General features: G+C 40.8%; 1 protein-coding gene across 23 annotated transcripts in view; it reads left to right on the top strand.

Annotated features, from left to right (window-relative positions):
• The first annotated feature begins 494 nt into the window (after positions 1–494).
• LOC118361340 (baculoviral IAP repeat-containing protein 6-like) overlaps positions 495–15,978 on the top strand; it is a 145,553-nt gene continuing 130,069 nt past the window's right edge. For 10 of the 23 annotated variants that reach the window (XM_052476981.1, XM_052476974.1, XM_052476927.1 and 7 more), the window contains exons 1-2: positions 496–1,166; positions 4,573–4,754. In XM_052476981.1, coding sequence (XP_052332941.1) covers positions 959–1,166; positions 4,573–4,754 — 390 coding nt within the window. In that variant the 5' untranslated portion in view covers positions 496–958. Of the gene's footprint in view, positions 1,167–4,572; positions 4,755–15,978 lie in introns of all 23 variants that reach the window. The other 13 variants (XM_052476922.1, XM_052476945.1, XM_052476939.1 and 10 more) reach the window with 3 other exon arrangements.

Raw genomic sequence — 15,978 nt, 5'->3', positions numbered from 1 at the left:
GGATTTATTGGCGGGGTTCAAGTTGTGGTATTTATAGTAATTTGAATATGAATTATTAGCTGTAAACATTAACATTTTTAATATTGTTAGTGTGTTGTGCTGACACATTGTTGTATATAAGCATTTAGAACAAATACTGTTAATTTGTTCTTGAAATGTGCCATTTAGGTCTTAATCGTTATTACAGAGTACATCTGAAATAGGATATCAGATAAACGCAAATAAAGTAAGCTTATGGTTTCTAATGGTAAAGGAGGAACGGAAATGTGCATTGGTTTTACAGTAATGCGGTTCAAGCCTATTTCTGTGTTATTTGGTGTCCGTCTTCAAGGGCTTTACAAGTGATAAAAGATCTTGGTGGACTGCTAAAACTCAACAGACCGATGGTTTAACTGTACGGGGCGGGGCGTGCGTTCGTTCGCTTGCTTGCTGTTGCGCGGTATGTTTTCGGGACCACTGGGCGATGGGTTTTACGGTTTATTATTCGGGGTTCTTGGGTGGGGATCTGCTGTATATCCCAACATCAGGCAAGGGCTGAATCAAAAACAAAATAGTCATAATTACATAACTCACATAGCTAGTAATTTATATGGGAGTCACAACAAACACCATTTACAGTGGGGAAATAATAACATTCACAAAACGGTAATCCAAAGAGGTTCTCTGTCTGTACTCCGGAGTCAACATCGCAGTGCCCTCTCTGGTGTCGCGTGATAGCCAAGCACTACGCTAGTTCCGTTTACCTGACGTTCATCTGAGTGCAACGCTCGTAGCTTTCTCAGTACTGATGGTGAATAGCTACTGCTGCGGTAACCGGTGGAGGAACAGAAGCCGCAGAAGGAGAGTCAGCAGTAGTAGAGGACCGGTAGTTTGGGATTAAGCGTTTACAATTATTAATCTTACTCGTATAAACGGGAGCTTCCTAAAAAACAGAAGGGAACGGGGAAAATAAATAAAGATGGCGGCCGCGGCCTCGCCGGGCTCCTGCTCGTCCACCTCAGACTGGATTGTACTGAGAGACGGTTGCCTTCGTTGCGACGAGGAGGGCCTGCGGAGCCTTTCCTACCACCCGGCCCTTAACGCTATCCTGGCTGTTACTAGCCGGGGCAGTATAAAAGTAATCGACGGCACTTCAGGGGCCATTCTCCAGGCCTCGGCCTTGCATGGTAAGTCAGGGCCAAGGAACTAGCTAACTGGTTTAGTTAGTTAGTTAGCTAGGTTGCTAGCAATCAGGTGATTGTCATAACTATCAGATGAAACGACACTGGTCAACAATGTAACGTTACATTGGGCCTGCTGTGGTGGTTGACTTGGGCTAAGTTAGCTAGCAAATAAATAGACATTTTAGAATTTGTCGTGAATTCTGACATTTAGCTACTGATTCACTTGCTAAACAAATATATTTTGTTATCCGATTCCTATAAAAACCACTTGAATACATAAGTAGCTAAATATCTTAAGAATCGTCTTGTTGTCAAGACGTTTTGCTAACTAGCTAGCTAATGTCAACGTTAGCTAACTAGCGATTTGTTATGAAAACAGCTCTCTGATCATGAACTGGCCGCAAAGCTAGCGAACCCGCTAACGTTGTATAACGTTTTGTCAACATTCAATCAATCGTTAAGTGTGATAATAGCTAACTAGTTAGGCACATTATCTTGCTTAAATATGTAGCCTCTATGAATAGGGTAAGTAACATGTAGATATCTAACGTTAATGTTAGTTACCTAGTTAGTTTGTATTCGGTGGTAGTTACCTAGTTAATTGTGATGACACTAACATTACTAGTGAGCGAACTCGTTTCGTTGGCTGTGTTGGGCCAAGGAAGCAAAATGTGCATTGTGAGATTGCTGGCTAATTATGTTAGATAGCTATCTACAAAGAAAGTGTTTGAAGGCTAGTTTACATGACTGACAATGTGAAGTCACATTCGCTAGTTGGCTACATAGCTAATACCGTTAGCTAGCTAAGATGTAAATTAATCGATGATCACCAGCACCGTACATGTGTCGCAGTAAATGTTAGCAAGCTTGCTAGGTAACGTTAGTTTGTAGAATATTGATCTAGTTAGGTAACGTTAGTTGGCTAGAAAGGTTATGACGTGTAGCTAGCTATTCCTACTCCGCAGAACAGTAAAGTATGCAATGCCTGTTGGCAATCTAACGTTAGCTAATAACGATACGTTAGTATTGTAGCTGTAACATTTTGTGTGGAAAATGGTTGACGAAAGTGAATAGGCTTGGCTTTAGTTTTTGTGACAATTTATATTTGACGATGCCAAACAATAGAAAACATTAGTGTTTGTTCCTCAACGTGACCCCCCCCATCTGTAGCTACATTGAATGCAGACTTGGCTGGTGGGAGGAACTGTGGGATGACGGTTTTTGCACTAGCACTACACATCTGATCCAAATAATGAAAGCTTGATTATTTGAATCAGCTGTTTAGTGTTAGGGGAAAAACCAAAACGTGCTTGCATCCCTTGGGGTCCCGAGGTCTGAGTTTGGTTAACACTGCGTTGTGTGCACACAATAATGCAATTATTAGAGAGTAAGGTTACATGCACACAACAATGCGATGGTGTATTGTCAGATAAATATAATAGTTAAATTAAAATGTTGACATGCTTTGCAAGAATAATGATTTCCGTAATAAGCCTGTTTGCATGGACACTGAAATCGGCCACTCTGATAAATGCAGAAAATAGGCACTCAAAATAAATGTGCTATCACAACAACATGTTATTTTTGGGAAGCATATTTGATTCTGAGTTTGGACTTCTAAAGTTTGTACAGTGCATTCGGAAAGTATTCTGGCCCCTTGGCTTTTTCCACGTTTTGTTACAGCCTTATTCTAAGATGTATTAAATAAAAACAAATCCTCAGAAATCTACAAACAATACCCCATAATGACAAAGCGAAAATAGGTATTACATTTTTTGTGTAAATGAATAAAAACAGATCTATTCAGACCCTTTGCTATGAGAGCAAAAACCAAGCTATAAGGTAGAACCAAGCTGTTGCCTATAGAGCTTTGAGACAGGATTGTGTTGAGGCACAGATCTGAGGAAGGGTACCAAAACATTTCTGCAGCATTTAAGGTCCTCAACGAACACAGTGGCCTACATAATTCTTAAATGGAAGAAGTTTGGAACCACCAAGACTCTTCCTAGAGCTGGCCGCCCGGCTAACAGGAATTGGGGGAGAAGGTCCTAAATCAGAGAGTTGACAATGAACCTGGTGGTTACTCTGACAGAGCGATGGGAGAACCTTCCAGAAGGACAAACATCTCTGCAGCACTCCACCATTCAGGCCTTTATGGTAGAGTGGCCAGATGGAAGCCACACCTCTGGAAATGGCACATGACAGCCTGCCTGAATGCCAAGTGTCACTTCTGGAGGAAACCTGGCACCATCCCTACAGGGAAGCATGGTGGTGGTAGCGTCATGCTGTAGGTATGTTTTTCAGCAGCAAGGACTGGGAGACTAGTCAGGATCGAGGGAAAGATGAAGGGAGAAAAGTACAGGGATCCTTGATGAAAACCTGCTCCAGAGCGATCAGGACCTCAGACTGGGGAGAAGGTTCACCTTCCAACAGGACAGCGACCCTAAGCACACAGCCAAGACTACGCAGAAGTGGCTTCGGGACAAGTCTCAATGTCCTTGAGCGGCCCAACCAGAGGCCAGACTTGAACCTGATCGAACATCTCTTGAGATAAGTGAAAATAGCTGTGTGGTGACGCTCCCCATCCATCCTGACAGAAGTTGAGGCTCTGCAGAGAAGAATGGGAGAATCTCCCCAAATACAGGTGTGCCAAGCTTGCCACGTCATAACCTAGAAGACTCGAGGCTGTAATCGCTGCCAAAGGTGCTTCAACAAAGTACTGAGTAAAGGGTCTGAATCCTTTTTTAAATGTGCTATTTCTGTTTTTATATACATTTGTAAAACAAAATTCTGACCCTGTATTTTCTTTGTCATTATACGGTGTTTAAATTGAGAAATGTTTTAAAAATCAATTTTAGAAGAAGGCTGTAAAGTAACAAAATGTGGATAAAGTCAAGGGATCTGAATACTTTCCCAAATGCACTGTATGTAGCCAATTGTTCATCCTTGTTTCCCAGAATAATAGGAATGGTGATTAGCTTGAACCAGGTTGAATTAGCATTACCCTAGCATTTTACATTACAGCACATAATGAAGTGATAGTAACATAGTAGATGCTACAAAAGTCTTAAGGGTTGTTTGGGAAATTGTTTTCATTGTGAGTAAGTATCTTTACTGTAACAATGATAAGGCTACCCGATAGGGCAATAAAACATGATTTTTTTGAGGAGATGGTATAATTGAAACAAATCAAGTTTTGGTAGATATTAATAGGGTTTCCATATTTCTGTGCAAATATTGTTAACGTAACAAGCAACTTGCAGTTTAGTTCATCAATATTTCAAAGACTAACTTAAAAGTCTATTTTATTATCTGGTAAACATGATGGAGTTATAATCTGACACACACAAGTCCAGCTAATGCTAGGTCTTAGTAGCTACACTAATACCCTGATGTTTGTGTTTCCTAGCTAAACCTGGAGGCCGTGTTAGGTGTCAGTACTTCCCTGCGGTAGACAAGGTCCTCTTCGTGGACGATTACGCAGTGGGCTGCAGAAAGGACTTGAACGGTATCCTGCTGCTGGACACAGCCCTGCAGGCTCCCGTGGCCAAACCAGAGGACATGGTCCAGCTAGAGCTGCCTGTTACAGAGGTAAGAGAGCCAGCCACTGACGCATGACACACAACGCACTCGTACATAGCACTTGGAAAAGTTGCCAAACTCACATTTGAGTTTTTTAAACCCTATTGATAGGGTTTTAAAACCCATTGATAGAATCACTAACCATCATATTGTATCTTTAACAATTGTCTTCTAGTACCACACACAACGAACAACAATGCTCAAAAACAGGTAACTTGTTAGATGACAATCAGCCAAAGTAGCAACAAAAAAATGTATTTCTTAATACATTCTAAATAGGGCCGTGACGATGTTAGCATGATAATACTCAGTTTCGTGGCAGGAAAAATCTGCTTTGTCTGTTAATTTCTTAAGGAAAACAGCTCTACTGCCTTATGTTAAGATTAAGATCACTTTATTGTTATACGGAGTCAAATGTATTTATCTTCCAAGCTATAGCACACTATTGTACATACAGCAGGTTAAGAGTTAGGTCTGCTTTGTGTTTTAATTTTTACCACTGAAAAAATATTGCGATACTAGTTTTGTTAACAGCCCAAATTCTTACTGTTGTGAGTGCAAATTAGGATACAGATATTGATAATTGAATTATGTCACACTACTGCAAGCATTGTCTACCTAGCTTCAAGATCACACAATCCCTTCGACAGGTCTGCTTAGAAATATAGAAAGACTGGTCCACCGTGAGCGAACACGCACGCTAACCGTGGAGAATCCACCACTCCCATGTATTTATGTCTGAATGACAATGCTTGGCCTGTGCAAGTGCCACAGATTTGTGTAAAAAAGTGCTACGTGTGCAACTGTCAAGATAGGAATCAATCCATTACGCCCCTGAAATAGTTAATGATGGCACTCATCCTTGTTTCATGTTCTTTATCTCTTACCTATTTTATTTGTAGCACCTGGTTACACTAACTTTCTAAATTGAACTATTTCAACACAGTATTACCCCCTGTAATTAGTCAATATAGCCTACAGAAAATTGCGCTTGACCCCATTGTGGTATTCCAACCTTTTCCTGAAAGGGATGCACAGACAGAAATGATAATTTCAGAGTACGGTTCGGCAATATTACGATAGCATCGTTTATCCATGATGATTGACCACCATCGTTGATGGTGACAACATTCTGATGTGACAGACAATGGTTTAGCTTATTTGAACTTAACTGGCGCCACACAGTAAAAAGCTGCCATCTGAGCGCACAGCAGGGCAGCACACAAGTGACAATTCCTATTTTATACCCCATTTCAATAAATGTTATAAAACCCACAGAACGCTGGAGAGGAATGTAGGTCAGACACAGCAGAAAATTAAACAAAAGTTGTGGCTTTAAAAAATAAGCAGAACGAAAGTCTAGAGCATAGGCTACTCTCAATCACACATTTTTATTATTTTAGAATTCAAATAAAGGAATTATCCAGTTCTGAAGACAGTAGACTGTTTATGTCCAGCCCTTGATGTAGGCCTATAACCTAGCTCACTACGGTAGAACACTGTGTTCCTCATCAGTTATTGCGCCATCATGTGCATGCCACAGACACCTGTTCCGCTCTACCAGAAAGGAACTTTAGAAAATATTTGCCATTGCCTGCAATTGGCCTCTGGCCAGGTTTTCAACAACATTTGGTAATGATTCGTCCAGCATCATTGGCTTTCGCTCAATAGCCAACTGTTTTTGCAGCGATGTAATTTTTTTTTGTTTAGATTTTTTGTTTGTATTTTTAATAAAAGGAAAAGTCTAAGATTGAGCAATAGCACTGTATATCACAATATTTTATGGGTACATAATCACGATAGGACAAAGGTTGACATCACCCAACCCTATTTCCCCAACTGGCGGCTAGCGTGTAGTTTTCTAAACCCCCAAGTTTTCTGAGCAAAACATTCGTTTTTTCTTTGTTGGACATAATACTCTAAAAACACAAGGAAATCAGTTCCAAGTGATAGTGTCTAGGGTTTACGGAGCATGAATGTACCACCATCCAATCTGCAGCAACTGCGTGATGCTATCGCGTCAGAATGGACCAACATTCCTGTGGAACACGCCCCAAATAATTCAGGCTGTTCTGGAGGCAAAGGGGGGTCTGACCCCGGTACTAGATGGATTGTTGTAACCCTTGACTGTTGCAATCTCGTTGGTTTCAAAGCAAGGCTTACTTTGCTTTATGACCTTTGGCTGTTTATGTGCTGCATGTCTCACATTTTTGCTATAAATTGTTACGGGCTATCTTTGCTCACAGACAGTAGGCAGTCCTATGTATTCAGAGACATTTCTCCCTCATTCCTCAAAGAGACTGATGTTGTTTTTAATCATCACCACAGGCGGTTAATAGATCTGAGCACAAACAGCCTATATTCCAGGATTAGTTGTACCTCACAGTCAATACCTTTTTGTAGCTCAGTTTGTAGGTGGTCTTTTGTAGCTCAATTGATAGAGCATTATGCTTGTAATAGAGATCGACCGATTAATCGGAATGGCAGATTAATACCGGCCGATTTCAAGTTTTCATAACAATCAGAAATATATATTTTTGCACACCTTTATTTAATTTTTACTTAACTAGGCAAGTCAGTTAAGAACACATTCTTATTTTCAATGACAACCCACCGTTCCTAGGCTAACTGCCTTGTTCAGGGGCAGAACGACATATTTTTTATCTTGTCAGCTCAGGGATTTGAACTTGCAACCTTACAGTTAACTAGTCCAACGCTCTAACCACCTGATTACATTGCATTCCACGAGGAGACTGCCTGTTACGCGAATGCAGTCAGCCAAGGTAAGTTGCTAGCTAGCATTAAACTTATCTTATAAAACAACAATCAATCATAATCACTAGTTAACTACACACGGTTGATGATATTACTAGTTTATCTAGCGTGTGGGGACGGCAGGGTAGCCTAGTGGTTAGAGCGTTGAACTAGTAACCGAGAGATTGCAAGTTCGAATCCCCGAGCTGACAAGGTACAAATCTGTCGTTCTGCCCCTGAACAGGCAGTTAACCCACTGTTTCTAGGCCGTCATTGAAAATAAGAATTTGTTCTTAACTGACTCACCTAGTTAAATAAAGGTAAAAAAAAATATATATATATATTTTTGCATATAATCGATGCGGTGCGTATTTGTGAAAAAGGACTGTCGTTGCTCCAATGTGTACCTAACCATAAACATCAATGCCTTTCTTAAAATCAATACACCGAAGTATATATTTTTAAACCTGCATATTTGGCTAAAAGAAATCCAGGTTAGCAGGCGATATTAACCAGGTGAAATTGTCACTTTTCTTGCGTTCATTGCACGCAGAGTCAGTGTATATGCAACAGTTTGGGCCGCTTAATTTGCCAGAACTTTATGTAATTATGACATAACATTGAAGGTTGTGCAATGTAACAGGAATATTTAGACTTATGGATGCCACCCATCAGATAAAATACTGAACGGTTCTGTATTTCACTGAAAGAATAAACGTCTTGTTTTCGAGATGATTGTTTCCGGATTCGACCATGTTAGTGACCAAAGGCTCGTATTTCTGTGTGTTATCATGTTATAATTAAGTCTATGATTTGATAGAGCAGTCTGACTGAGCCGGTGGTAGGCACCAGCAGGCTCGTAAGCATTCATTCAAACAGCACTTTCGTGTGTTTTGCCAGCAGCTCGTCTCTGCTTCAAGCATTGCGTTGTTTATGACTTCAAGCCTATCAACTCCCGAGATCAGGCTGGTGTAACCGATGTGAAATGGCTAGCTAGTTAGCGGGGTGCGCGCTAATAGCGTTTCAAACGTCACTCGCTCTGAGACTTGGAGTGGTCGTTCCCCTTGCTCTGCATAGGTAACGCTGCTTCGAGGGTGGCTGTTGTCGACGTGTTCCTGGTTCGAGCCCAGGTAGGAGCGAGGAGAGGGATGGAAGCTATACTGTTACACTGGCAATACTAAACTGCCTATAATAACATCCAATAGTCAACAGTTCATTAAATACAAATGGTATACAGAGAAATAGTCCTATAATTCCTATAATAACTACAACCTAAAACTTCTTACCTGGGAATATTGAAGACTCCTGTTTAAAGGAACCACCAGCTTTCATATGTTCTCATGTTCTGAGCAAGGAACTTAAACGTTAGCTTTCTTACATAACACATATTGCACTTTTGCTTTCTTCTCCAACACTTTGTTTTTGTGTTATTTAAACCAAATTGAACATGTTTAATTCTTTTTTTTTTTGATGGCTAAATTGATTTTATGGATGTATTATATTAAGTGTTCGTTCAGTATTGTTTTAATTGTCATTATTACAAATACATTTAAGAAAATTGGCCGATTTTAATCGGTATCGGATTTTTTTGGTCCTCCAATAATCGGTACTGGCATTGAAAAATCATAATCGGTCAACCTCTAGCTTGTAACACCAGGGTAGTGACTAGGGCTGTAATGGTACACGTATTCATACCAAACTGTAAAGTATGAGGACCTTGGTATGGTCCGCACTGTGAACCTGGAATGAGTACATAAATAAAACACAAGGCCTTTACGCTATGCCTACACTGCGATGTATGCCATTGCCTTGTCAGTAAATCTGAGTTTTTATTTTTTGGGGGCTATTCCTTTAAATCAACTGCAGCCTATGCACGCACACGTAATCAAAATGTATAATCTTAACTGGCAGATTTCAAACTATCCTTTTGTGAGGTGCAGCCGAGGAACTCTGTCGTGTCGAGTGTTGGGATCGATAAGCCAGAATTGGAGGATCCTCTGTCATTTAAGTCTCCCGTTTGGGAACATTTTGACTTCAGTCGCTTACAATGGCGATGGACAGAGCTGTGGATAAAAAGTTAATAGTATGTTCTCCACTGCTCAATGTGCAGAGTGGTGTGTGTGTGTGTAGCTTGTTGTCTGCTACAAAGCGCCATTAGTCATAGAGCCAAGTTAGGAGATTATCAAATCAATGGAAGATGGAGTTAAATGAGAAGTATATGCTACAATGAAAAAGAGCCAGGTAGATGCTATTTAATAATCTGAATGGGGGTGGTGTTTTTAACTAGGACAGTAAGAAAGCGTATGCAGACTCGGATTAGCCTAGATAGCTGGCTAATTTAGCTAGCTATTTTAGCCAACTAGCTTCTCTCGGTTTGATGCAGTTAAGACAAGTACAACGTGATCATATTGGATGATATATAACCTAGCTATGACAAGCTAGAAGTTAGTCGACTAGCGCAAGTCGGTTTGGTTGGTTGCTGCCCCTGCCTTGCTCCTGTTTCACTCGCTCACAGTACACACACTGCAAGGCCCCTCCTCCGCCTGTTCTCGCTCGTGCTGTATCAGCACTGATTTTAATAAAATTGCGTAAATTGAATTTTCTGCTGCTTCCCTCACTTGGATCCGATCACGTCTATATGGAACAGGTCGTCTGTTCGGAGAGGGTCTCGATATCGAACAATTTATTTATTCATATTTGTTCGGGTGGGAAAGCCCCAGGTCCATTTCGGAACGTGTACAACTTCCAACAGTTCGTTTTTGTTTATTTCAACAAAAAAAAGCAACATTTAAAAGCACCCTACTTGAGGCCCAACATAACAATCCCCGTCTAAACAAACAATGGCAGGAACATCAAATGACTTTACAGGAACTGGACCACAAATATTAACTACATAACTGTTGGAATTTCGTTTTCTGCTGAACCGTGAACCCAAAACCGTAGTACATACTGTTCCTCTCCTCTTCTGCAGCAGTCTATTACTGCCTGCCTGCTTTGTCTCGTCTGATCTGCCCCATCACTCCAAGGCGGCTCTCCCTAATGAGTAGTGACTGCCTCTCCATGCCAGCTATCAGTGGATAATTCTGTTACTAGATGATACTCTGTAAAGTCACTCATATTTCTAGTTTTACATTTTCCAGGACACATTTTTAAGAATGTTTTTAATGTAACACATTTGTGAATGATTTATGCGATTTGCGGGAAGAAGCCATTTTTAGATCTGCATTTACAAAACACAGTGAGAGTCTTTCCCTTTCTGCTTGAAAAATTCAGAAACTCTTGCTGCATGTTGTAAACACAGATCTAAATAGCTTCTTACTGTAAATTCTGCTCTGCTTCTGTCAGGTTTCGCTCCAAATCATGAATGTAAAAGAAGTAATTTTGTGCTTCAGTGGCACTTCTCTACTCGGATGAAATATACAGTTGAAGTCGGAAGTTTACATACACCTTAGCCAAATACATTTATTAAACTCAGTTTTTCACAATTCCTAACATTTAATCCTAGTATATATTTCCTGTTTTAGGTCAACTAGGATCATCACTTTATTTTAAGAATGTGAAATGTCAGAATAATAGTAGAGATTGATTTATTTCAGCTTCCCAGTAGGTCAGAAGTTTACATACACTCAATTAGTATTTGCCTTTAAATTGTATAACTTGGGTCAAACCTTTCGGTTAGCCTTCCACAAGCTTCCCACAATAAGTTGGGTCAATTTTGGCCCATTCCTCCTGACAGAGCTGGTGTAACTGAGTCAGGTTTGTAGGCCTCCTTGCTCGCACAAGCTTTTTCAGTTCTGCCTTGTTCAGGGCTTTGTGATGGCCACTCTATTACCTTGACTTTGCCACAACTTTGGAAGTATGCTTGGGGTCGTTGTCCATTTGGAAGTCCCCGAGATCTCTTGAGATGTTGCTTCAATATATCCACATACGTTTCCTGCCTCATGATGCCATCTATTTTGTGAAGTGCACCAGTCCCTCCTGCAGCAAAGCAACCCCCACAACATGATGCTGCCACCCCGGTGCTTCGCGGTTGGGATGGTGTTCTACAGCTTGCAAGCCTCCCCCTTTTCCCTCCAAACATAACAATGGTCATTATGGCAAAACAGTTCTATTTTTGTTTCATCAGACCAGAGGACATTTCTCCAAAAAGTATGATCTTTGTCTCCATGTGCAGTTGCAAATCGTAGTCTGGCTTTTTTATGGCAGTTTTGGAGGAGTGGCTACTTCCTTGCTGAGCGGCCTTTCAGGTTATGTCGATATAGGACTCATTTTACTGTGGATATAGATACTTTTGTGCCCGTTTCCTCCAGCATCTTCACAAGGTCCTTTACTGTTGTTCTGGGGTTGATTTGCACTTTTTGCACCAATATTACATTCATCTCTAGGAGACAGAACGCTTCTCTTTCCTAAGCGGTATGATAGCTGCGTGGTCCCATGGTGTTTATACTTGTGTACTATTGTTTGTACATTTGGAAATTGCTCCCAAGGATGAACCAGAGGTCTACATTTGCTGATGTCTTTAGATTTTCCCATGATGTCAAGCAAAGAGGCACTGAGTTTGAAGGTAGGGCTTGAAATACATCCACAGGTACACCTCCAATTGACTCAAATGATGTCAATTAGACTATCAGAAGCTTCTAAAGCCATGACATAATTTTCTGGAATTTTCCCAGCTGTTTAATGGCATTGTCAACTTAGTGTATGTGAACTTCTGACCCACTGGAATTGTGATACAGTGAATTATAAGTGAAATAATCCGTCTGTAAAATATTGTTGGGAAAATGACTTGTGTCATGCACAAAGTAGATGTCCTAACCGTCTTGCAAAAACTATAGTTTGTTAATTAGAACCACCCATCCCGGATCCGGTATATTTGTCATCAAAAACTCTGAATAGCATAGCGCAACAGTCAAATAATATTACTAGAAAATATTAATATTCATGAAATCACAAGTGAAATATAGCGAAACTAGACTTTGAAATTATGCTTTACAGCGAAAGCAATGCATGCGTTTGTAAGTTTATCGATAGCGTAACAAAACAATAAGTACACCTAGCATCAGGTAACTTGGTCACAAATCAGAAAAGCAATCAAATTAATCGTTTACCTTTGATCTATCGGATGTTTTTACTCACGAGACTCCCAGTTAGACAACAAAGGTTCCTTTTGTTCCATAAAGATATTTCTTATATCCAAATACCTCTGTTTGTTTGTTGCGTTATGCCCAGGAATCCACCGGAAAGAGCGGTCACGACAACGCAGACAAAAATTCCAAATTATATCCATAATGTACACAGAAACATTTCAGACGTTTTTTATAATCCATCCTCAGTGTTTTTCAAATATCTATTCGATAATATATCAACCGGGACAGTTGGCTTTTCACTAGGACCGGGAGTAACAATGGCAGTCTTTCTTTCTCTTTTGCGCACAACTCACTCTGAGAGCCCCCACCTGTCCACTTACGCGAGCGATGTGGTCGTTCACGCTCATTCTTCAAAATAAAAGCCTGAAACTATGTCTGAAGGCTGTTGACACCTTAGAGAAGCCATAGAAAAAGGAATCTGGTTGACATCCCTTTCAATGGGCAATAGGGATGCATAGGAACACAACGGTTTCAAAATAAGAGTCACTTCCTGAATTTGATTTTTCTCAGGCTTTCGCCTGCAATATCAGTTCTGTTATACTCACAGACAATATTTTTACAGTTTTGGAAACTTTAGTGTTTTCTATCCTAAGCAGTCAATTATATGCATATTCTAGGTCCTGAGAAATCATCTGGTCCTGAGAAATAGGCCGTTTACTTTGTGAACGTTATTTTTCCAAACATAAAAATAGTGCCCCCTAGCTACAAGAGGTTAACAAGAAATTTGTGGAGTGGTTGAAAAATGAGTTTTAATGACTCCAACCTAAGTGTATGTAAATTTCAGACTTCAACTCTATTTGTTCTCATCATTGTGACACTGTAAAGTCCATGGAGAATAAGAGCACCTCCTCCCAGCTGCCCACTTCACTGAGGCTAGGAAACACACAATCTACGACAATCGAGAATTTCAATAAGCATTTTTCTACGGTTGGCCATGCATTCCACCTGTCTTCCCCTACCCGGGTCACCAGCTCTGCACCCCCCACAGCAACAGCCTCCCCTATTTCTCCTTCACCCAATTCCAGATCGCTGATGTTCTGAAAGAGCTGTATAATCTGGACCCCTCTCCTACAAATCAGCTGGGCTAGACAATCTGGACCCTCTCTTTCTAAAATTATCTGCCATAATTGTTGCCACCCCTGTTACTGGTCTGTATAACCTCTTTCGTATAGATTGGAAAGCTGCCGCGGTCATCCCCCTCTTGAAAGGGGGAGACACCCTGGACTCAAACTGTTAGACATATATCTATCCTACCCTGCCTTTCTAAAGTCTTCAAAAGCCAAGTTAACAAACAGAGCACTGACCATTTCGAATCCCACCGTACCTTCTCCGCTGTGCAGTCTGGTTTCCGAGCTGGTCATGGGTGTGCCTCAGCCACGCTCAAGGTCCTAAACGATATCATAACCTCCATCGATAAGAGACAATACTGTGCAGCTGTATTCATCGACCTGGCCAAGGCTTTCGACTCTGTCAATCACCACATTCTTATCGGCAGACTCGACAGCCTTGGTTTCTCAAATGACTGCCTCGCCTGGTTCACCAACTACTTCTCTGATGGAGTTCAGTGTGTCAAATCGGAGGTCTGTTGTCCGTACCTCTGGCAGTCGATATGGGGGTGCCACAGGGTTCAATTCTCAGGCAGACTCTTTTCTCTGTATATATCAGTGATGTCGCTCTTGCTGCTGGTGATTCTCTGATCCACCTCTACGCAGACGACACCATTCTGTATACTTCTGGCCCTTCTTTGGACACTAACAAACCTCCAAATGAGCTTCAATGCCATACAACGCTCCTCCCGTGGCCTCCAATTGCTCTTAAATACAAGTAAAACTAAATGCATGCTCTTCAACCGATCGGTGCCCGCACACGCCAGCCCGCCTTGCATCACTACTCTGGACTGTTCTGACGTAGAATATGTGGACAACTGCAAATACCTAGGTGTCTGGCTAGACTGTAAACTCTCCTTCCAGGCTCACATTAAGCATTTGCAATCTAAAATTAAATCTAGAATCTGCTTCCTATTTCGCAACAAAGCATCCTTCACTCATTCTGCCAAACATACCATCGTAAAACTGACCTTTCTACCGATCCTAGACTTCGGCGGTGTCATTTACAAAATAGCCTCCACTTTTCTCAGCAAACTGGATGTAGTCCATCACAGTGCTGTCTGTTTTTGTCACCAAAGCCCCATATACTACCCACCACTGCGACCTCTATGCTCTCGTTGGCTGGCCCTCGCTTCATACTCGTTGCCAAACCTACTGGCTCCAGGCCATTTATAAGTATTTGCTAGGTAAAGCACTGCTCACAGATAACTGCACCTGTACATAGCCCATCTGTAAATAGCCCATCCAACTACCTCATCCCCATACTGTTATTTATTTTATTATTTGCTCCTTTGCACCCCAGTATCGCTACTTGCACATCATCATCTGCACATATATCACTCCAGTGTTTAATTGCTAAATTGTAATTATTTTGACACTATGGCCTATTTTATTGCCTTACCTCCCTATTACTTAATTTGCAAACACTGTATATAGACTTTTCTATTGTGTTATTGACTGTACGTTTGTTTATCCCATGTGTAACTGTATTTGTCGCACTGCTTTGAATTTATCTTTGCCAGGTCAGTTTTAAATGAGAACTTGTTCTCAACTGGCATACCTGGTTAAATATATGTAAAAATTATAATTGGAGCACAAGTCGGCGCTCTGACCGATGTGTAAGATTCTTCTCTCCTGTAACTTCTTCTGTTGTAGTTTTTCTCTAATAGAAAATTAAAAATGCAAGGTTAACTTTAAGCAAAACATTAGGAAATGTAGCTGGCTACATTATTTATATGATAAACATTAGAAATATGAAGGCCATGCATCGTTTTTGCAAAAGATACCTTGCTTTTTCATTGTAAGTAACACTGAACAAAAATATGAGCGTTACATGTAAAGTGTTGGTCCCATGTTTCATGAGCAGAAATAAAACATCCCAGACATTTTCCATATGCACAAAAGGCTTTTCTCTTAAATTTAGTGCACAAAAGTTGAGGGATCCCTGTTAGTGAGCATTTGTCCTTTGCCAAGATAATACATCCACCTGACAGGTGTAGCATATCAAGAACCTGATTAAACAGCATGATCATTAGAGGTGCAGTTTGTGTTGGGGACAATTAAAGGATACTCTAAAATGTGCAGTTTTGTCACCCAACACAATGCCACAGATGCCTGAAGTTTTGAGGGAGCGTGTAATTGACATGGAGGAATGACCACCAGAGCGGTTGCCAGAGAATTTAATGTTTATTTCTCTACCATAAGCTGCCTCCAATGTCGTTTTAG

The sequence above is a fragment of the Oncorhynchus keta genome, chromosome 2 (assembly GCF_023373465.1).
Source record: "Oncorhynchus keta strain PuntledgeMale-10-30-2019 chromosome 2, Oket_V2, whole genome shotgun sequence".
Taxonomy (NCBI): domain Eukaryota; kingdom Metazoa; phylum Chordata; class Actinopteri; order Salmoniformes; family Salmonidae; genus Oncorhynchus; species Oncorhynchus keta.
The sequence above is the reverse complement of the archived record's forward strand: the minus strand, read 5'-3'. Positions and strand labels throughout refer to the sequence as shown.